The 23,019-nt window shown below is 43.5% G+C and overlaps 1 protein-coding gene across 5 annotated transcripts in view; it reads right to left on the reverse strand.

The window, feature by feature from the left end:
• ak5 (adenylate kinase 5) overlaps window positions 1-23,019 on the reverse strand; it is an 82,862-nt gene that overhangs the window by 21,655 nt on the left and 38,188 nt on the right. For all 5 annotated transcript variants that reach the window (XM_068036700.1, XM_068036703.1, XM_068036702.1 and 2 more), the window contains 2 exons: window positions 16,723-16,813; window positions 10,851-10,927 (listed from right to left, as the gene is read on the reverse strand). In XM_068036700.1, the coding sequence (XP_067892801.1) occupies window positions 10,851-10,927; window positions 16,723-16,813 (168 nt within the window). The remainder of the gene's footprint in view (window positions 1-10,850; window positions 10,928-16,722; window positions 16,814-23,019) is intronic.

Raw genomic sequence — 23,019 nt, forward strand, 5'->3', positions numbered from 1 at the left:
CAAACCCGCTAGAATAACAAGGGCAGCATGGGAACACCACCACCTGCAAGTTCCCCTCCAAGTCACACACCATCTTGACTTGTAACTATATCGCCGTTCCTTCACCGTCGCTGCGTCAAAATCCTGGAACTCCCTTCCTAACAGCACTGTGGGTGTACCTACCTCACATGGACTGCAGCAGTTCAAGAAGGCAGCTCACCACCACCTTCTCAAGGGCAATTAGCGACAAGCAGCAACAACTTATATTTGTACAAGGTCAGCCTTTAATGCAATAAAACTTAATAAGGCATGTCATGGAGTGAAATTTGACACTGAGGCACATATAGCAATATTAGGTCAGATGTACAAAAGCTTGGTCGAAGAGGTAGGATGTGCAATAAATGCTGACCTTGCGATTCCCACATCCCATTATCGAATAAAAAAATTAATAGTCTACTTGGTATGATGCCCAGAGATGTGCTGCAATGTGCCAGGCTGATTCCGACTAATGGCTTCCAGACAGGTTTCATGGATCCTTGAAGATGCAGGGAGGGTCATGAGTGACACCCAGAGTGTCCCCAGGTACTTATGCAATGACAGTGGAAATGCAACTGACAGACGAGGCAGGAAAAAACCCTGCATTCCTGTAAAGTCTTTACCACCTCATTGTAAGGTTTAGAGCATTGGCATCGCTTACTTTTATGAATAGTTCTTTCTGCAAGAAACTAGTGTCGAGGCTTGACTGCAAGGCACGAGGGACAGGCTTGACTGAAACAGGTCAATGTGTAGCTGTTTAATGCTGAATTGCCATTTGTCGAGTCTGGAAAACATTTTTCTGCACTTACGTAAGAACAAGGATAAAAAAGGGCAAAGAGTCTAGTCGTTAAAACCACAAAGCTGCAGAAATGAAGCTATTTCAGAACAAAGGGGAATTTTAGGTACCTTGCAAGGGTTAAAAAACAGGAATCATCTGTGAGGGTCTATGTGCTAAGCCATCATGAGACTAGGAGCAAACAATGATGTAGTCTTAACCCAATCGTGTTGGCTGAATTAGATCATGGCCTAATATGGCACGACAGAGACCCTCTAAGAGGGATCAAAAAACAGGAGGGACGAATTTTACCGACTTCGGGGATGGTGGCGGGGGGACTTGGAAAATGGCTCTGGGAGAGGCCCACCATGTGCCTCGACGCTGGGATGGCCCTGCCCCATATTACCAGCACAGGCGAGGCCTCATGGTGCACCTCCACCCCCTCCAACCCCCGCCACTTGGCAACGGGAGAAGAATTTAAATATTTAAATTGATGTAAATTAATGACATACCTGCTTCCGTCGGCATCCCGCTGTCATATTCCGGTCAGTTGCCGCGGCTCCCCTGACTTTGGATCTCCATTCAGAGATCCATGGCGGCACACTGGTTGGGAGGGGGGAGCAGGTAGGTTTTCAGGGCCGGGGTTGGGAGTGGGGAAAAGTATTGCGATTGGTGCAGGGGATGCTGGGAAGGGGTTGAAGGTGAAAGTGAATAAAGTTTTTTTGGGTGGGAGAGGGCAAGTAATAAATTGCTTAGTCATGGGGGGGTTGGTGGTGGGAGAGGGGCTTGAAACTTTCATTAAAGTTTTTACTTTAAATTTATAATGCCTCTCACTTTAAAAAATCAAATTCAATGTAAGGGCTCGAAGCCCTTTAAAAATGACGCCAGCGCCTGCACAGTGGTGCCGGATGCCGTTGCCACGTCATCGGGGAGGGCGGTCTGCCCCGGCCATGTAAATGAACCTCCCGTGCATGCGCCCCACCATCTCTGAAGCTTGCCGCCGAATTCGGCACGAGCTGGAAAAATTCAGCCCAGAGAGTTTGGGACCTCGTTGGCGGGCTTAGAGAGGAGAAGATAGACTACGGTCAACGGAACGCAGCAAGAGAAGAAAGGCAATAATGAGGGCATGAAAGCAGTGCTAGCTAAAGTGAACTGGCAAATTAGGTTAAGGGGATAAGATCAATAGAGACACAGTGGCAGACATTTAAGGGGATATTTCAGAATACACAGAATAGATACATTTCATCAAGAAAGAAAAATTCCACGGGTGGGACCCACCATCTGTGGTTAATTAAAACAGTTAAAGATAGTCACAAACTTAAAGAAAAAGTCTATAATTGCACAAAGATGGGAGGCAGTTCAGAAGATTGGACAGAATATAAAAAACAGCAAAGGATGATTAAAAGATTGATAAGGAAGGTAAAGTTCGAGTACAAGAGAAAACTAGCTAGAAATATAAAGACAGATACTAAGAGATTCTATAGATATTTAAAAAAGGAAAGTTAACAAAGTGAGTGTTAGTCTTATAGAAAGTGAGTCTGGGGAATTAATAATGGATAATAAGGAGATTGCAGATGAATTGAACAGGTATTTTGCATCAGTCTTCATTATTGAGGATACGAGTAACATCCCAGTATTAGCTGCAAGTCAGGAAATGGAAGGGAGAAACTCAAGAAAATTACAATCACCAGGGAAGTGGTACCCAGCAAATTGTTGGAGCCGTGGGCTGGTAAGTCCCCAGGTCCTAATGGACTTCATCCTAGGGTGTTAAAAGAAGCGGCTAGTGAGATAGTTGATGCGTTAGTTTTAATTTTCCAAAAGTCCCTAGATTCGGGGAAGGTTCCATTAGATTGGAAAATAGTGAATGTAACTCCTTTATTCAAAAAGGGAGGGAGACAGAAAGCAGGAAATTACAGGCCAGTTAGCTTAATATGTCATAGGGAAAATGTTAGAAGCTGTTATAACAGGGCATTTAGGAAAATTCAAGGTAATCCGGCAGAGTCAACATGGTTTTGTGAAAGGGAAATCATGTTTAACCAATTTATTGAAGTTCTTTGAGGAAGTTACATGTGCTGTGGATAAAGGGGAATCGGTGGATGTATTGTACTTAGATTTCCAGAAGGCATTTGATAAGGTGCCACATCAAAGATTATTGCAAAAAAACAAAAGCTCATGGTGTAGGAGGTAACATATTGGTGTGGATAGAAGTTTGGCTAGCTAACAGGAAACAGAGAGTAGGCATAAATGGGTCATTTTCTGATTGGCAAGTTGTAACAAGTGATGTGCCACAGGGATCTGTGCTGGGGCCTCAACTTTTTACAATTTATATAAATGACATAGATGAAGGGACTAAAGGTATGGTTGCTAAATTTGCTGATGTCACAAAGATAAGTAGGAAAGTAAATTGTGAAGAGGACATAAGGGGGTTACAAAGGGATATGCACAGGTAAAGTGATTGGGCAAAGACCCGGCAAATGGAGGATATGTGGGAAAGGGTGAAGTTGTCCATTTTGGCAGGAAGAATAAAAAAGAAGCATATTATCTAAATGGTGAGAGATTGCAGAGCTCTGCGATGCAGAGGAATCTGGGTGGCCTAGTGCCTGAATCACAAAAGGTTAGTATGCAGGTACAGCACGTAATTCGGAAAGCTAATAGAAGTTTATTGTTTATCGCGAGGATAATTGAATACAAAAGTAGGGAGGTTATGCTTCAGCTATACAGGGCATTGGTGAGACCACATCTGGAGTGCTGTGTACAGTATTGGTCTCCTTATTTAAGGAAGGATGAAAATGCGTTAGGGGCAGTACATAGAAGGTTTACTAGACTAATACCTGGAATGGGCGGGCTGTCTTACGAGAAAAGATTGGACAGGCTAGGCTTGTATCAGCTGGAATTTAGAAGAGTAAGAGGTGACTTGATTGAAACATATAAGATCCTGAAGGGTCTTGACAGGGTGGATGTGGAAAGGATGTTTCCCCTTGTGGGAGAATCTGGAACTAGGACTCACAGTTTAAAAATAAAGGGTCACCCATTTAAGACAGAGATGAGGAGAAATTTGTTGCTCTCAGAGTGTCGTGAGTCTTTGGAACTTCCTCAAAAGGCAGTGGAAGCAGAGTCTTTCAATATTTTTAAGGCAGAGGTAGATAGATTCTTGATGAGCAAGGGGGTGAAAGGTTATCAGGGGTAGGTGGAAATGTGGAGTAATCAGTTCAGCCATGAACTTATTGAATGGCGGAGCAGGCTTGAGGGGCCGAGCGGCCTAGTCCTGCTCCTAATTCGTATGTTCGTATGTTGGAGAGAAGTCCGTGCCCAGCGACCTCAGAAGCAAGAACTGGTTCTGAGTGTTGCTGAGTAGCTATTGTCATTGTTAAGTATTAACTTTGTATATCTTAGTTAAGCCTAATAAACTCTTTGACTTGATCACAGAGTTTGAGTCTGTACCTTGTAGGTCTATCTTGGTCAAGAATCGTAAGGTGAGGCGGGTTGGGTACCCTTTGTCTCATCTTTATTCAGGTAACATCTACCTGAAAACTTACATCCCGAAGCACTTTTCAGGTACTGAATATTATTTTGAAGCATAGTCACTGGTATAATGTAGGAAACGTGGCAGGCAATTTGCACACAGCAAGCTCCCACAAATGGCAATGTGAAATGTTACCAGATAATAAACAGAATAGCCATGACATTTATAACTATGAAAAAACCTATGTGCTTTAATTTCATTCTCCTGGAGATGGATAATCTTGGACCTGGCATTCCCAGGCTTGAGGGGGTCAGGTTTGATCCTTATGTAAGATGAAGGGTATTGGGTCAGCCAGGGGCATGGTGAGGTTAAGGGGACATTTAATCGCTATAGTCAAAATTATGAGAGGTTTTGATAGAATAAACAGAGAGAAACTGTTTCTACTGACAGGCGGGTGGGTAATCACAGAGCATAGACTTAAGGTAACTGGAAAAAGGACCAGAAGGGAGATGAGAAGATTTTTTTTTAATGCAGTGAGTTGTTGTAATCTGGAATGCACTGCCTGGAAGGGTGCTGGAAGCAGATTCAATAGTAACTTTCAAAAGAGAATCAGATAAATACTTGAAAAGGAAAAATTCTCAAGGTTACGGAGAAAGGACAGAGCAGAAATCAAATCGATCTTATAAAGACCTGACATAGCCATGATAGGCCAGATGGCCTTCCTCTGTGCTGTATGACTCTATGATCTGCAGGGAGTCTTCAATACAAGAACATTTGAAGTGCACTGATTTAGCCTGATAGGACACATAGACAGATTTCTGCAATAAGAGAAGCTTTCAATGGAAAATTAATTCAATTCTGAAAGGGACAATTTTTTTTAACCTCATTTAAAAACAATCCTTTGACAGGCCTCATGAAAAGAATCTAGAAAAATACAGAACAGAGATAATGAGAGATGCTTTCATTTACCCACACAGATGATTTTAATTCACTTTAGCATTTTGCATTTGCTGTCATATTTCTCACAGTTGGACCTTATGTTAATTGAAGTCAAGCGATATTTAAATTTTTTTCAAGTAAAATACATTCAGCAAACAAAATTCCATTGATGCGGGAAGTGCTGTTAGTGTCAATGGGACAAACAAGAACCAGGCCAAATTCAATAAGTTGAGAGGGAAAGTAATGAGGAAAATGAGACTGACAAAGAGAGAATATGCAAATAGAATGGTAGTTAACATAAAGGGGGACCCAAAAATCTTCTAACGATATGTAAGCAGGTAGTAAGAGGTGGAGTGGGGCCGATTAGGGACAAAGAGCGTGATATATGCTTAGAGGTGAAGGACACGGCTAGAATACTTTATGAGTACTTTGTATCGGTATTTACTAAGGAAGAGGATGCTGACAAAAATATCAGTAGAAGTGGAGAGAGTAGAGATAATGGCTGGGGTGAAAATTGAGAGGCAATATGTACTGGAAAGGCTGACTACGCTTAGAGTGGATAAGTCACCTGGTCTGAATGGCTTGCATCCCAGGTTGCTAAAGGAAGTGGGGATGGAGATAGCGGAAGGGCTTGCCTTAATCTTCCAATCTTCCCTGGATACAGGGGAGGTGCCAGAGAATTGGAGAGTGGCAAATGTGATTCAAGAAACAGTGTAAGGACATTGCTAGCAACTACAGGCCAATCAGTTTAACATCTTTGGTGGGTAAGGTTTTAGAAACTATAATCGGAGAAAAAAATCAACAATCATTTGGAGAGGTTAGAGTTAATTAAGAATAGCCAGCATGGATTTGTAAAAGGCAAAGTGTGCTTGACTAATCTATTAAAATTTTTTGATGAAGTAACAGAGAAGGTTGATAAAGGGAATAAAATGGATGTTGTCTATATGGATTTTATGAAACCCTTTGACAAAGTACCACATAAAAGCCCAATTACCAAAATTGAAGCTCATGGAATTGGGGGCTCAGTGTCAGCTCGGATAAAAAATTGGCTTAAGGTTGTTTTTCAGACTGGAGGATGGTAGACAGTGGTGTTCCCCAAGGGTTAGTGCTAGGACCACTGCTTTTTTTGAGATACATAAATGACTTGGCTCTTTCAATACAGAGTAGAATTTCAAAATTTTCTGATGATACCAAACTTGGCTGGGTGGCAAACAGTGAGGTTGATATGAACCGCCTGCAACAGGACATAGATAGGCTGGCAGAATGGGCAGACAAGTGGCAGATGGAATTTAATACTGAGAAATGTGAGATGATTCATTTTGGCAAAAGGGATATGGCGAGGCAACATAAACTTAATGGTGCATTTCTAAAGAGTGCACAGGGACAGAGGGACCTGGGGGTTCATGTGCATAGATCTTTAAAGGTTGCAGGATATATTGAGAGAGTAGTTAGCAAAGCATATGGGATCTTGGGCTTCATAAATAGAGGCATTGAGTACAAAAGCAGGGAAGTTATGCTGAATCTTCATAAAGCTCTGGTTTGAGTAATGCAACTAGAGTATTGCATACAGTTCTGGTCACAATACTTTAGGAAGGATGTGAGGGTCCTTGAGAGAGTGCAGAGGAGATTTACCAGAATGGTTCCAGGGATGAGGGATTTTAGCGACAAGGTTAGATTGGAGGTTGGGGTTGTTCTCCTTAGAGCAAAGGAGATTGAGGGGAGATTTGATAGAGGTGTACAGGTTTGGATGGCGTAGACAAAGAAAAGCTATTCCTATTAGCTGATGATACAATGACTAGGGGACACAGATATAAGATTTTGGGCAAGAGATGCAGGGGGGTTGTGAGGAAGAACTTTATTAAGCAGAGTGTTAATGACCTGGAACTCGCTGCCTGCGAGGGTGGTGGAGGCAGAGACGATGAATGATTTCAAAAGGAAATCGGATGGGCACTTGAGGGAAATAAACTTGCAGGGCTATGGGGATTGAGAGAGGAATGGGACTGATTGGATTTCGCTGCAGAGAACCGACATGGATTTGACGGGCTGAATGGCCTCCTTCTGTGCCGTTATAACTCTAAGACAAGCCTTCCAGTGGTATTTGGAACGCGTTTGTTCAGTGAGGGGAGGGATTTGGTTGGAGTTAATCATGTTAGCTCTGGATTTTCACTGTTTTATTTCAGAAACATGCAAAAATAGTGTAGATGGAAATATTTTGAGGAAACATGAAAAGGATTCTTTTTACTATTCGTTCAAAGGATGTGGGTGCTGCTGGCAAGGCCAGCGTTTATTGCCAATCCCTAATTGCCCTGGAGAAGGTGGTGGTGAGCTGCCTGATTGAAGTGCTGCAGTCCATGTGCTGTTAGGAAGGGAGTTCCAGATTTTGCATTGCAGTTATGGGTAGATTACTTGTGAAAAGGTTGGATAAGACTGTCCTTTTGTATCGTAATACCAACTAGCCAGAGTTTAAGGAAAGGGAACAAGGAGCCAGGTGACTGTGAAAAGTTGGGAAGGGAAGGTGTGGGCACTAGGAAAAGAGAGTGGGGTGGAAGAGTGGGGAGAGGTGGGTAAGATGGGGAAGAGTGAGAGGCAAATGGAGAGCGGTAGAGGCTGGGATGGAGAAAGAGTGACTATCATAAGGGCACTGGAGTTCAGTGGTTATGTTAATGGACTGGTAATCCTAAACCTGAGTTCAAACCCCACCATGGCAGTGGAAAAATTGGACTTCCATTTAAAATAAATAGGGAAATAACAAGTTGGTATGAGTAAAAATGAGCGTGCTGTCAAAACACAACTGGTTTACTAATGTCCTTTATGCAAGGGAATCTGGCCTATCTTACTCTAATCCACACCAATGTGGTTGATTCCTAGCTGCCCTCAGTTGTGTCAAGCCTTTCTCACCAGCACCTACAAGGCTACGGACCAAGAGTTGGAAAGTGGGATTAGGCTGGATAGCTCTTTTTTGGCTGGCAGAGACACAATGGACTGAATGGCCTCCTTCTGTGCCATAAACTTTCTATGGGCTGAATTTCACGAGTGTACCGCAGTTTGCGGCAGTGCACTCTGATGGCGGCGTGCATCCCGTGCGGATGCGCCATCCCTGAGCCCCCGCAATATTACATGATACTAGGATACAAAATTGGCTTGGTGACAGGAGGCAGAGGGTGGTAGTGAAGGGTTGTTTTTCAGATTGGAGGCCGGTGACCAGTGGTGTGCCACAGGGATCGGTACTGGGCCCTCTGTTGTTTGTCACATATATCAATGACTTGGATGTGAAAGTAAATGGCATGATTAGTAAGTTTACAGATGACACCAAAATTGTTGGTATAGTGGACAGTGAAGAAGGTTGTCTAAGGTTACAACAGGATATAGATAAACTGGGAAAGTGGGCAAGTGGATTGGCCAATGGAATTTAACACAGACAAGTGTGAAGTGATGCATTTTGGTAAGTTAAACCAGGGCAGGACATATACAGTGAATGGCAGGGCCCTGGGGAGTGTTGTTGAGCAGAGAGACCTTGGGGTCCAAGTACATAGTTCCCTGAAAGTGGCAACACAGGTAGACAGGGTGGTGAAGAAGACTTATGGCATGCTTGCCTTCATTGGCCGAGGCATTGAGTACAAGAGTTGGGACGTCATGTTACAGTTGTACATAATGTTGGTTAGGCTGCATTTGGAGTACTGTGTGCGGTTCTGGTCGCCGCACTACAGGAAAGATGTGATTAAGCTAGAGAGGGTGCAGAAAAGATTCACAAGGATGTTGCCTGGTTTGGAGGGCTTGAGTTATAAAGAGAGATTGGATAGGCTGGGTCTGTTTTTCCTGGAGCGAAGGAGGCTGAGAGGGGACATAATCGAGGTATATAAAATTATGAGAGGCAAAGATAGGGTAGATAGCCAGAGTCTGTTTCCCATGGTAGGGGTGACTAAAACTAGAGGGCATAGATTTAAGGTGAGAGGGAGGAGGTTTAAAGGGGATCAAAGGGGTAGATTTTTCACACAAAGAATAGTGGGTATCTGGAATGAGCTGCCAGAGGAGGTGGTGGAGGCAGGGACAGTAGCAACATTTAAGAGGCACCTGGATAGGTAGTTGAATGAGCAAGGCATAGAGTGATATGGAATTAATGCAGGCAGGTGGGATTAGTACAGATAGGCATTATGGTCAGCATGGACGCGGTGGGCCAAAGGGCCTGTTTCTATGCTGTACGACTCTATGACTCTATGATGATGTAGAGGAAATGGCCGCTGCATCTCCGGCAACAGTGTCCGGCGCCACTTCACAGGCGCCAGCGCCATTTCTAAAGGGCTTTAAGCCCTTAGAAATACTGTTAATTTTTATAGGTAAAGCATTCTTGAACTTTCTTAAAATGCCCAAAATGACCAACACATGCCTTTTTCCCCACCCGAACATTCCCCGCAAACCTTCCAACATTTGCCCTTCAACCCTTTCCCACCCTCCCCATATCCAATAAAATGTGACTTCCCCACTCCCCCACCCCTCCAGCCCTGAAAATTTTATTCCCGCCCCTCCCCAGCAGGTTCCAAAGGCGCACGGAGACCGAATGGCGGCCTTAAAATCGGTGTGGGACGGCCGCCTCCTGCAGGTAAGTTTATTTGCATCTCATTTGGTATAATTTGCATATGTATATAAAGGGCCCGCCACCAGGCGGTGGGGGGCCGCACTGAGGTCCCGCCACGGCCAGTAATATGTGGCGGGCCCTTCTCGACGTCACGGATCGAGGCGGACCCGCGGTGTCGAGGGGCCAGTAAAATTCAGCCCTATGTTTCTACCACCTGCTCAGGGCAACTAGGCATGGGTAGTAAATGTTGGCCTTAAACAAATATACAGATCAGATTTGGTTCTGATGCCCCCTCTGTCAGGTACCCTATACAAACACACTACCTGGAGTCACACCTGAAGTATAGACATTTGCTGAGGAGAGCAGCCTGAGGAGTCAGCTCCTTCGGAAGACGGGGAGAGAACTGGACCCCCTCCCCTCCCTCCCTCCCTCCTACTACACTACTGTACCCTGTAGCGCGTGACAGACTTCTTTATCCATCTGAGCCATCAGACGGCCACAGCATAAATCTTTAACAAGCAGCACACGCGTTATGTTCTGTCAGGATGTTTTGTTATGCTGAGTGTTTATCAAATGATGGCAGTAATAGCAAAACGAAAGCCGTCTCCAGTAACCCATAACTTAGAGTTAAACCAATATTAAAAAGGCAATATAAATCTTTTCAGCTCAACAACCAAATTAGAATGTTACGATACAGTTACCAGAAATGCAAGAACAAAAAACAAAAAAAGGACAGTTGCTGGAAACCTGAAATAAAAATAGAAAGTGCTGTCAAACAGCAGGTCAGGCAGCATCTGATAGAAAACTATTTCTGATGAAAGGTCACGGAACAAAACATGAACTGGGTTTCTCTCCACAGATGCTGCCTGTTCCCAGCATTTTCCGTTTTTAATGATGGGAATACCATCCTTAGGGACAACATGGCAAAAAAAGATTTTATGAATTTGTTTATAACCATTCTACACAGGAACAATCTAGAAAAGATACAGTAATACTTTATGAAAATTTCTCTTCAAACATGGGATTATGCACAGGTATGCCAGGGTTTGGGAAGAAGAAAAAAGGATATGATTGGATGTTATTACCTGATCTTCAGAGTCTGACTCAACACCAACAGAATCTGTGAAATCCACGAGCAAACTGAGGTCCAGTTCACTGAGGCCTGGTACATTGGAGGAAATAGAAAAATAAACATAGAATGTTAGAACAAAGCAGAAACTGTCTCCTGGTGAAATTTGCGGCAGTTTACTCATAGGATCAGCTGTGTCTCAGTTGGTAGCACTCTCACCTCGGAATCAAAAGGTTGAGAGTCCAACTCCGGAGACTTGAGCACAAAGCCTAGACAGAGACTGCAGTGCTGAGGCAGTGCTGCGCTGTTGGAGGTGCCGTCTTTCTGATGAGACATTAAACCACCTGCCCTCTCAGGTGGATATAAAAGATCCCATGGCACTATTGGAAGAAGAGCTGAGGAGTTCTGTAAGAACAGGAAGTGTGTGCTGATGCATTTATCTGTGCACATGTATCAGTCAAGTGTATTTTGAAATCTTGCTGCCATATTTTATACACCATATTTTTATACATTATGTACCCTCTTACTTTTTGTCATGGTTTAAAACATTATTTGCCCCTCATAATTTCATGTATAAGACAATATAAGAAGTGCAGAGCCTTTTCCTGGAAACCATGTCATTCCCCTGGAGTGCAGATTCCTGGAAATCACATGGTCTCCTTGAATTTCAGTGATAAGGCAGGATTTCTAGAAACCACATGACCCTAATTCCTGTACAGCATGGGATCCCTAACCTCTAGAGAACAAGGACTGTGTATTGGATAGCACTGCCCTAGGTGCCTGTCACTTTAAGAAACCAATAAGAAAATGATCATTGCACTGGAGACCAATCAAAAGAACAGGGGTGGGCCATTCGGTTAGGGGTGTAAACCTCCAAGAAAGGGTTAAAAATCTGTGTGTAGCAGCCTTTGGCACACAGATTTACTGGAGAAGGAAAAAGGAAAGAAAAAGTAGAAAGAAGTAAAAAGAGGCCAGAACTAGTGTCGATCTGTGTCCAAGCACTGTGGGAAGTAAAGAGCTATTGCCTGGCTGTTAAGTATAATTTTGTTACTTAATCAATTCTTGAATTTGTTACATCGAAACTATTGTTTGCAATTGTTTTGTCTTGTTTCAGGAACACAAATAAGGTTCAGAACTGCCCAGAGCCTTGAGTGTTCTCCTGGTGTCAGCTGGAGTTAACATCAGCTGGATACTGCACACAGCACTTTAGAAAGGAGAGGGTGCAGAGGAGATTTACCAGGATGGGAACAGACATGAGGCACTTCAGTTGTGTGGAAGGGCTGGAGAAGCTGGGGTTGTCCTCCTCAGAATAGGGATGAGTAAAGGGAAATTCAATAGAGATGTTCAAAATTATGGGGAGAATTTTTTTAAATGCAGGGAGTTATGATCTGAAATTCACTGCCTCAGGCTGAATATAAAAGGTTCAGGGGGAAGTGAAAAAGCAAACAAGAGAAGCAAAGAAAGAGTATGAAAACAGACTGGCAGCTAACATCCCAAAATCTTCTACAGGCATACCACCTACCTATACTAGGGGCAATTTATAATGGCCAATTTACCTATCAACCTGCAAGTGTTTTGACCGTGGGAAGAAACCCACGCAGACACAGGGAGAACTTGCAAACTCTACACAGGCAGTACCCAGAATTGAACCCGGGTAGCTGGAGCTGTGAGGCTGCGGTGCTAACCACTGCGCCACTAACTTGCTGGAGTTGGAGGGATGGTGGAAGCAGATTCAATAGTAACTTTCAAATGGGGAATTGGATATGTAATGAAAAAGGAAAATTAAATTGCAGTGTTATGGGGAAAGAGCGGGGGGAGTGGGACTAATTATTTAGCTGTTTCAAAAGAGTTGGCGCAGGCGTGATGGGTTGAATGACCTCCTTCTGTGCTGTTGGATTCTATGATTCAGAAAGCTTTCGGGCAAAACAAAGGAAGTTGGGTTTTTGCCTAATCTCCTTCAGTAACTCTACTCTGGTGAATCAGTTTATTATTTTTTAAATCCACGTTCACTGAGACCTGAAAGCCAAATTCAGGAGGAGAAAATCTATAAGGCTCAGACTGTGCATCAGTGAATTCACTCAGGAGGATAAGGCTGGGGAATCTTGGGCTATTCAACCCAGAGAGGAGGTGACCAAGTGGTGATATTGTGAAGGTTAGCAAGACAGTAGGCAGAATAGAAAAGACAAATCTGGATCATTCCTTCAAATTAAACCGCAACTTTAGGACAAGGTTCAAATCAGGAAAAGGCACATTTAAAACTGAAGGCAGGAAAGAAAGAGTAGCATTTATATCATGAGTTTCGTAACCTCAGGATTATGGGGCCTTGGTTTAGTGTCTCATCTGAAGATGAAATCTTGGACAGTGCAGTGCTCTGTCTGCGCAGAGCCAAAAAGAAAAACCCCTGGGCCAATAAGGGGAAAAAGAATGCCGGAAAACATTTTCCGATTCCCTCAGATGATCAAATCCAGTTGAGGAGAGTGAGCAGTAGTTTGGAATTACTGAGGGTCAATTTGAATGACAGTTCCGGAATGTGTGATGCTGCAATGCCTGGTGGGATGTGTTCTCAATCTTGTTCCAGTTGTCATCATTTCACAGAACTTCATCCAGTTGCAATTCTTTGCTTCAAGGTGCTCATCTCTCTCCTCCACAGCCTGCCTGCCAGTTCTGTCCACTTTCATTACTGTACACTCAACTAATGACAGCTTGATGGATGTAGAAATGGCTGTCAGCAGATCAAAGGTCAGATGCTGAGGTAAAATCTCTTGCTGTGATGCATACAGATCAGCAAGGTCTCAGATCTTGTCCTGGAAGGAGCTGGGATAGCCGAAATGCTTTGGAGCAGTACTCTCACCTTTGAGTCAGAGATCGTAGGTTCAAGTCTCTCTCTGGAGACTACAACACATAATCTAGGCTGACAGGAAATTTGTATAAATAAATCAGGTGAGGTTAGGTGGGAGGGGGGGGGAATGGTGGTGTAGTGATAACGTCACAAAGATCAGTGATTGAAAGGTCCCAGGTCTGGGGACCTGGGTTCAAATCCCATCATGACAGCTGGTGGAGTTTAAATTCAATTAATTAATAAAGGAAACATTGGGAATTAAAAGCTAGACTCAGTAATGGTGCCACAGAACTATCATCAATTTTCCTAAAAGTACTTTTGGTTCACTAATGCCCTTTAGGGAAGGAAATCTACAGCCCTTACCTAGTCTGGCCTACACGCGTCTCCAGACCAACGGCAATGTGGCTAACTCTTAAATGCCTTCTGAAATGGCCTAGTAAGCCACCCAGCCGTCAAGGGCAATTAGGGATGGGCAACAAACGCTGGCCTTCCCATGGAAGAATAACAGAACAACTCACCTGTGATGCATTGGATGGCTGGATCAAGAACGAGAGGCCACAGATTTAAAGTATTTGATAAGAGAAGCAAAAGTGACATGAGGAAAAACTTTTTCACGCAGCGAGTGGTGAAGGTCTGGAATGCGCTGCCTGAGAACGTGGTGGAGGCAGGTTCAATTGAAGCATTCAAAAGGGAATTAGACAGTTATATGAAAAGGAAGCACGTGCAGGGTTATGGGGAGAAGGCGGGGGAATGAAAAGCTTCCTGATATATCAGTCCAAAATGTGGCTTTTGCTAGCTTGAATCCGTGTCCCCTTGTCCTACTCTAGCAATTCAGTTCCATATAATTATTCGGACCACCTGTTCCATAACTTAAAATCAACCTCCGTGAAATCCCCTCAGTCGCCTCCTTTTGAGGCTGGAAAGTCTAAGTTTCTCCATAATGTGTCACAGGAAGAATCACGTAGCCTCATCTAGGCTGTTAAATGCTTTATTGTTACCGAGGAGTGGAGCTGACAATATTATTTTATACTCAGACTTGACATATTGTAACTGTTAACAAATAGAAACATAGAAAATAGGAGCAGGAGTAGGCCATTCGGCCCTTCGAGCCTGCTCCGCCATTTATTATAATCATGGCTGATCATCCAACTCAGTAGCCTGTTCCCGCTTTCGCCCCATACCCTTTGATCCCTTTAGACCCAAGAGCTATATCTAACTCCATCTTGAAAACATACAATGTTTTGGCCTCAACTGCTTTCTGTGGTAGCGAATTCCACAGGCTCACCACTCTCTGGGTGAAGAAATTTCTCCTCATCTCAGTCCTGAAAGGTTTACCCTGTATCCTTAGACTATGACCCCTGGTTCTGGACTCCTCCACCATCGGGAACATCCTTCCTGCATCTACCCTGTCAGGTCCTGTTAGAATTTTATAGGTTTCTATGAGATCCCCCCTCACTCTTATGAACTCCAGCGAATATAATCCTAACCGACTCAATCTCTCCTCATACCTCAGTCCCACCATCCCAGGAATCAATCTGGTAAACCTTCGCTGCATTCCCTCTATCGCAAGAACATTCTTCCTCAGATAAGGAGACCAAAACTGCACACAATATTCCAGGTGTGGCCTCACCAAGGCCCTGTATAATTGCAGCAAGACATCCCTGCTCCTGTACTCAAATCCTCTCGCTATGAAGGCCGACATACCATTTGCCTTTTTTACCGCCTGTTGGACCTGCATGCTTACCTTCAGCGACTGGTGTACGAGAACACCCAGGTCTCGTTGCATATTCCCCTCTCTCAGGTTAACGCCGTTCAGATAATAATCTGCCTTCCTGTTTTTGCTACCAAAGTGGATAACCTCACATTTATCCACATTATACTGCATCTGCCAGGCATTTGCCCACTCACTCAACTTGTCCAAATCACCCTGAAGCGCCTCTGCATCCTCCTCACAACTCACCCACCCAGTTTTGTGTCAGCTGCAAATTTGAAGATATTGCATTTAGTTCCCTCATCTAAATTTTTAATATATATTGTGAATACTGGGGTCCTAGCACCGATCCCTGCGGTACCCCACTAGTCACTGCCTGCCATTCGGAAAAAGACCCATTTATCCCTACTCTTTGTTTCTTGTCCACCAACCAATTTTCTATCCATCGCAATACACTACCCCCAATCCCATGCGCTTTAATTTTACAAGCTAATCTCTTATATGGGACTTTGTCGAAAGCCTTCTGAAAGTCCAGATAAACCACATCCACTGGCTCCCCCTCATCAACTCTACTAGTTACATCCTCGATGAATTCTAGTAGATTTGTCAAGCATGATTTCCCTTTCATAAATCCATGCTGACTCTGCCCGATTCTACCACTGTTCTCCAAGTGCTCTGCTATAAAATCTTTGATAATGGACTCTAGAATTTTCCCCACTACTGACGTCAGGCTGACTGGTCTATAACTCCCTGCTTTCTTTCTACCTCCCTTTTTAAATAGTGGGGTTACATTAGCTACCCTCCAATCTGTAAGAACTGTTCCAGAGTCTATAGAATCTTGGAATATGACCACCAATGCATCCATTATTTCTAGAGCCACTTCCTTAAGTACTCTGGGATGCATACGATCAGGCCCTGGGGATTTATCGGCCTTAAGTCCCATCAATTTCCCCAACACCATTTGTCTACTAATACTGATTTCTTTCAGTTCCTCTCTCTCACTAAGCCCTGTGTTCTCCAACATTTCTGGTATGATATATGTGTCCTCCTTTGTGAAGACAGAACCAAAGTATGCATTTAGTTGGTCAGCCATTGCTTTGTTCCCCACAATAAATTCCCCTGTTTCTGACTGTAAGGGACCTACATTCGTCTTCACCAATCTTTTTCTCTTCACATACCTATAGAAACTTTTACAGTCAGTTTTTATGTTCCCCGCAAGCTTGCTCTCGTACTCTATTTTCCCCTTTTTAATGTCGCATGTTTCTCATGAATTGCCTCCTCTTCAACTTGCCATCCTCCAACATGATTACGAATGGTTGTCCAGAACTTCAAGCTTACCTGCGACAGGGTCCTTGGTAGGGAACAGCTTGTTGTCGACTGCCACAGATATATCATAAAACACCTCCTCTTCATCTCTGTCAGCATCCAGCTAGTAGACATTGATCAGAAACCATGTTATCAGCTACATTCCATATTTAATAATATCGGTAATCTTATTCTGGGAGCTAAGTTCTATATTTCAATGTTACCGTGTCAAACACAGATGTTTAAGTTAATCAGCCAGACATTGTCTGTATCTGTATTGATCTCGAACACCCAGGATTCCAGGCTAGAGAAGACTAACACTAGTAATGATGTAGTAGGCATAAACTTTTACTTGTGTTCAGCGAGTTATCTAGCTTATTGAGTTAGGTAAATTAACGTTACATTTGTGAGCACAGCCCTTTCAGAATCATTGTAATTCACCAACACAATCCTGAATTATGAGCATAGAATCATTGAAATGTTAGCCAGGAAAGAGACCCTTTGTCCTAATCTGTCCCTGCTGTTGTGGGATCCACATTGGAGCTCTCTATTCTAATCCCTACGCCCTGCTCTTTCCCTTTAGTATTTCAGGGTTTGTCTCATTATCTTAAATGCTCCAATAGACTCAGCTTTGTATTTTAATTACCAATTGCATTAAAAAGCATCTTCCAACCTCCACCAATTTCAAACTATTGTCTCGTTCACTGACCAGAGGAAATGGCTCTTCACTGTTTCTCCTCTCAACCCTTTCAGAACTTTCAACACTTCTATAAGATGTCCCCTAACTCTTCTCAGCACTGGTGATCAGAAGTTTAGTTTTCAAACCTTTTATTGTCACCATATCCTGTAATGCACAGTAACGTCCTAGTCAGTCTGTGCTGCTTTGTTTCTGTTTTCCTTTCTATAATGGAGATCCCAAAACTGTACACCGTACTCCCAATGGTGACCTAACCAGGTCAGGTACAGAACAGGTCATATACTGAGTATAGCTCCCTTTACACTCTTCCATCAAGTGCCCCCGGGCAGGTACAGCGTGTATTAGATTCAGAGCAAAACACCTTTTATATTGTCACAAACATTCTCAGGTCAGGTACAGTGTGGATTAGATACAGAGAAAAGCTCCCTCTACACTCTCTCATCAAATACTCCCAGGTTAATTCATAGAATCATAGAGCACAGAGGGAACATAGGAAATAAAGGGAGGCTAATTGACCCATTGCACCTATCCCAACTCCTCACTCTTTCCCCACAGCCCTGCAAATTTTTCATTTACAGTATTTATCCAATTCACTTTTGAAAATTACTATTGAATTTACTTCCACCACCCTTTCGGGATGTGCATTCCAGATCATAACAACTTGCTGTGTAAAAGAATTTCTCCTCATCTCCCCTCTTTTCTATCTTAAATCTGTGAGCTCTGGTTCCTGACCCTCAAAGAACAAAGAACAAAGAACAAAGAAAATTACAGCACAGGAACAGGCCCTTCGGCCCTCCAAGCCTACGCCGATCCAAATCCTCTATCTAAACCTGTCGCCCATTTTCTAAGGGTCTGTATCTCTTTACTTCCTGCCCATTCGTGTATCTGTCTAGATACATCTTAAAAGACGCTATCGTGCCCGCGTCTACCACCTCCGCTGGTAATGCGTTCCATGCACCCACCACCCTCTGCGTAAAGAGCTTCCCACGCATATCCCCCCTAAACTTTTCCCCTTTCACTTTGAACTCGTGTCCCCTTGTAATTGAATCCCCCACTCTGGGGAAAAAGCTTCTTGCTATCCACCCTGTCTATACCTCTCATGATTTTGTACACCTCAATCAGGTCCCCCCTCAACCTCCGTCTTTCTAATGAAAATAATCCTAATCTACTCAACCTCTCTTCATAGCTAGCGCCCTCCATACCAGGCAACATCCTGGTGAACCTCCTCTGCACCCTCTCCAAAGCATCCACATCCTTTTGGTAATGTGGCGACCAGAACTGTACGCAGTATTCCAAATGTGGCCGAACCAAAGTCCTATACAACTGTAACATGACCTGCCAACTCTTGTACTCAATACCCCATCCGATGAAGGAAAGCATGCCGTATGCCTTCTTGACCACTCTATTGACTTGCGTTGCCACCTTCAGGGAACAATGGACCTGAACACCCAAATCTCTCTGTACATCAATTTTCCCCAGGACTTTTCCATTTACTGTATAGTTCACTCTTGAATTGGATCTTCCAAAATGCATCACCTCGCATTTGCCCTGATTGAACTCCATCTGCCATTTCTCTGCCCAACTCTCCAATCTATCTATATTCTGCTGTATTCTCTGACAGTCCCCTTCAGTATCTGCTACTCCACCAATCTTAGTGTCGTCATGCAAACTTGCTAATCAGACCACCTATACTTTCCTCCAAATAATTTATGTATATCACAAACAACAGTGGTTGCAGCACGGATCCCTGTGGAACACCACTGGTCACACGTCTCCATTTTGAGAAACTCCCTTCCACTGCTACTCTCTGTCTCCTGTTGCCCAGCCAGTTCTTTATCCATCTAGCTAGTACACCTTGGACCCCATGCGCCTTCACTTTCTCCATCAGCCTACCATGGGGAACCTTATCAAACGCCTTACTGAAGTCCATGTATATGACATCTACAGCCCTTCCCTCATCAATCAACTTTGTCACTTCCTCAAAGAATTCTATTAAGTTGGTAAGACATGACCTTCCCTGCACAAAACCATGTTGCCTATCACTGATAAGCCCATTTTCTTCCAGATGGGAATAGATCCTATCCCTCAGTATCTTCTCCAGCAGCTTCCCTACCACTGACGTCAGGCTCACCGGTCTATAATTACCTGGATTTTCCCTGCTACCCTTCTTAAGCAAGGGGACAACATTAGCAATTCTCCAGTCCTCAGGGACCTCACCCGTGTTTAAGGATGTTGCAAAGATATCTGTTAAGGCCCCAACTATTTCCTCTCTCGCTTCCCACAGTAACCTGGGATAGATCCCATCCGGACCTGGGGACTTGTCCACCTTAATGCCTTTTAGAATACCCAACACTTCCTCCCTCCTTATGCCGACTTGACCTAGAGTAATCAAACATCTGTCCCTAACCTCAACATCCGTCATGTCCCTCTCCTCGGTGAATACCGATGCAAAGTACTCGTTTAGAATCTCACCCATTTTCTCTGACTCCACGCATAACTTTCCTCCTTTGTCCTTGAGTGGGCCAATCCTTTCTCTAGTTACCCTCTTGCTCCTTATATATGAATAAAAGGCTTTGGGATTTTCCTTAACTCTGTTTGCTAAAGATATTTGATGACCCCTTTTAGCCCTCTTAATTCCTCGTTTCAGATTGCGCCTACAATCCCGATATTCTTTCAAAGCTTCGTCTTTCTTCAGCCGCCTAGACCTTATGTGTGCTTCCTTTTTCCTCTTAGCTAGTCTCACAATTTCACCTGTCATCCATGGTTCCCTAATCCTGCCATTTCTACCCCTCATTTTCACAGGAACATGTCTCTCCTGCATGCTAATCAACCTCTCTTTAAAAGCCTCCCACATATCAAAAGTGGATTTACCTTCAAACAGCTGCTCCCAATCTACATTCCCCAGCTCCTGCCGAATTTTGGTATAGTTGGCCTTGCCCCAATTTAGCACTCTTCCTTTTGGACCACTCTCATCTTTGTCCATGAGTATTCTAAAACTTACGGAATTGTGATCACTATTCCCAAAGTAGTCCCCTACTGAAACGTCAACCACCTGGCCCGGCTCATTTCCCAACACCAGGTCCAGTATGGCCCCTTCCCGAGTTGGACTATTTACATACTGCTCTAGAAAACCCTCCTGGATGCTCCTTACAAATTCTGCTCCGTCTAGACCTCTAACATTAAGTGAATCCCAGGTCAATGTTGGGAAAATTAAAATCTCCTATCACCACCACCCTGTTGCTCCTACAGCTTTCCATAATCTGTTTACATATTTGTACCTCTATCTCACGCTCGCTGTTGGGAGGCCTGTAGTACAGCCCCAACATTGTTACCGCACCCTTCCTATTTCTGAGTTCTGCCCATATTGCCTCACAGCTCGAGTCCTCCATAGTGCCTTCCTTCAGCACAGCTGTGATATCCTCTTTGACCAGTAATGCAACTCCTCCACCCCTTTTACCTCCCTCTCTATCCCGCCTGAAGCATCGGTATCCTGGGATATTTAGTTGCCAATCATGCCCTTCCCTTAACCAAGTCTCAGTAATAGCAATAACATCATACTCCCAGGTACTAATCCAAGCCCTAAGTTCATCTGCCTTACCTACTACACTTCTTGCATTAAAACAAATACACCTCAGACCACCAGTCCCTTTGCTTTCATCATCTGCTCCCTGCCTACTCTTTCCCTTAGTCACGCTGACTTCATTATCTAGTTCCTTACAGGCTTTAGTTACTACATCCTTACTCTCCACTGACCTCATTTGGTTCTCCTGCCAGTGGAAACAGTTTCTCCCTATCTACTCTAGCAAAACAATTCATAATTTTAAACACCTCTGTTAAATTCCCCCTTAACTTTATTTACTCTAAGGAGAACAATCCCAGCTTCTCTCAGCACTCCATATAACTGAAGTCCCTCGTCCCTGGCACCATTCTAGTAAATCTCCTCTACATCCTCTCCAAGGCCTTTTTATAAGTAACAGGGCACCACTAGGGGCAATGGCAATAGCAGGTGTTGCCAGGATCATTACTGGGTGATTTATGACCAACTTAAATATATTATAGCTGGTGAATTTTGGGATTCGTGGCGCTTATAACTCATACCAGACAAAATCCATACCAGGCACATTTGTACACTGGATTGATCAGAAATAGGATCACATGGGTTTGTTACTGAGCTGCACAGGGGGCTAGGATTGCTGCTCAGTGCTGATCTCACACTAACATCAAAATGTTATCAGTCAAATTCTACATCTGCACTGAATGGGTTAGCACACTAAGGAATTTGGTATGGCTGCATGAAATATTTGTACAACCCCAATAATTATTTGCATCTTAGGAACAGGAGTAGACCATTCATTCGCTTGAGCCTGTTCCCCCATTCATGGAGATAATGGCCGATCAGTATCCCAACTCCATCCACCCACCTTGGCTCCATATCCCTTAATACCATCGGCTAGCAAAAACCTATCAGTTTCAGATTTGAAACTATTAATTGAACTAGTATCTACTGCTTTTTTGAGGGAGAGAGTTCGACACTTCAACCACCAGGAAGAAGTATTAGATCATGGCTGATCGGTCGCTTAACTCAAGTTACCCCTTAATATCCCAGAGCTAACAAAAATCGGTCAATCAGTTTTGACATTTTTAATTGATTCCCTAGCCTCAACAGCTTTCTTGGGGAGAGAGTTCCAGATTTCCACAACTCTTTGTATGAAGACCTTCTTCCTGACATCACCCCTGAATGGCCATACTCTAATTTTAAAGTTATACCTTCTTGTTCTACACTCCCCCACCGAAAGAAATAGTTTCTCTATCTACCCTATCAACTCCTTTAATCATCTAGGACTTTCTCAGCCTCTCTGGATGAGTCCTTTACTCCCCGTTGGGGAAGTTCTAGCCTAATTCAGTGGGCAGAATTACTGTGTCGAAATTGTTCAATAACTTTGATTAATCACAAGCTTTAATTGCAGTTAACATCATTAACTGGGTACTGGGCAACACATTTCTTTAGTTACTTCCTTTATGTGCAACAAAATGAAAACAGATTTCACGTTTCATTAAGAATCACTTCTGAGACACAGTGCCATTATTGCTCTGCAGTGATAAACAGTGGTAGGAAAAGTACGCCATAATTTGCTTTTGTGTTGTCACATAATGACAATTAACGGAACAGCAAAGGGTCCTTGGCTTTGCTCCAGCACAAACTGTGTCATGTACTTTATAGGTACGGTAGTACAGTGGTCTTGTTACAGAGTTAGAGGGTTCAAATCCCACCTCGGCAATTTGAATTCAGTGTTTTTTGAAGTCTGGGATCAGCAAGAGTGACCACAGCACTCCAACCGGTTTAGCAAGCCCATTAGGGAAGGAAGCCTGCTGTCTTAATCTAGTCTGTTTTATATGTGAATCTAGTGCCACACAAATGTGGTTGACTATTAACTGAAGTGGCAATTAGATCACAAATAATTCTCTGCAAAAAATTCCAACTGCATCATCTAACATATTTTAGAAATACAGCTGTTTTACAAAAGTGCAATTTTAAAATGCTTTGTCCTTCTTAGTTGGAACCTGAAGCTGACTGTTGTAAGAACTTGCACGCTTCCCTGACTGAACAATTAAACTTTGACTGACTTGAGGCT

Source organism: Heterodontus francisci, chromosome 8, assembly GCF_036365525.1.
Source record: "Heterodontus francisci isolate sHetFra1 chromosome 8, sHetFra1.hap1, whole genome shotgun sequence".
Taxonomy (NCBI): domain Eukaryota; kingdom Metazoa; phylum Chordata; class Chondrichthyes; order Heterodontiformes; family Heterodontidae; genus Heterodontus; species Heterodontus francisci.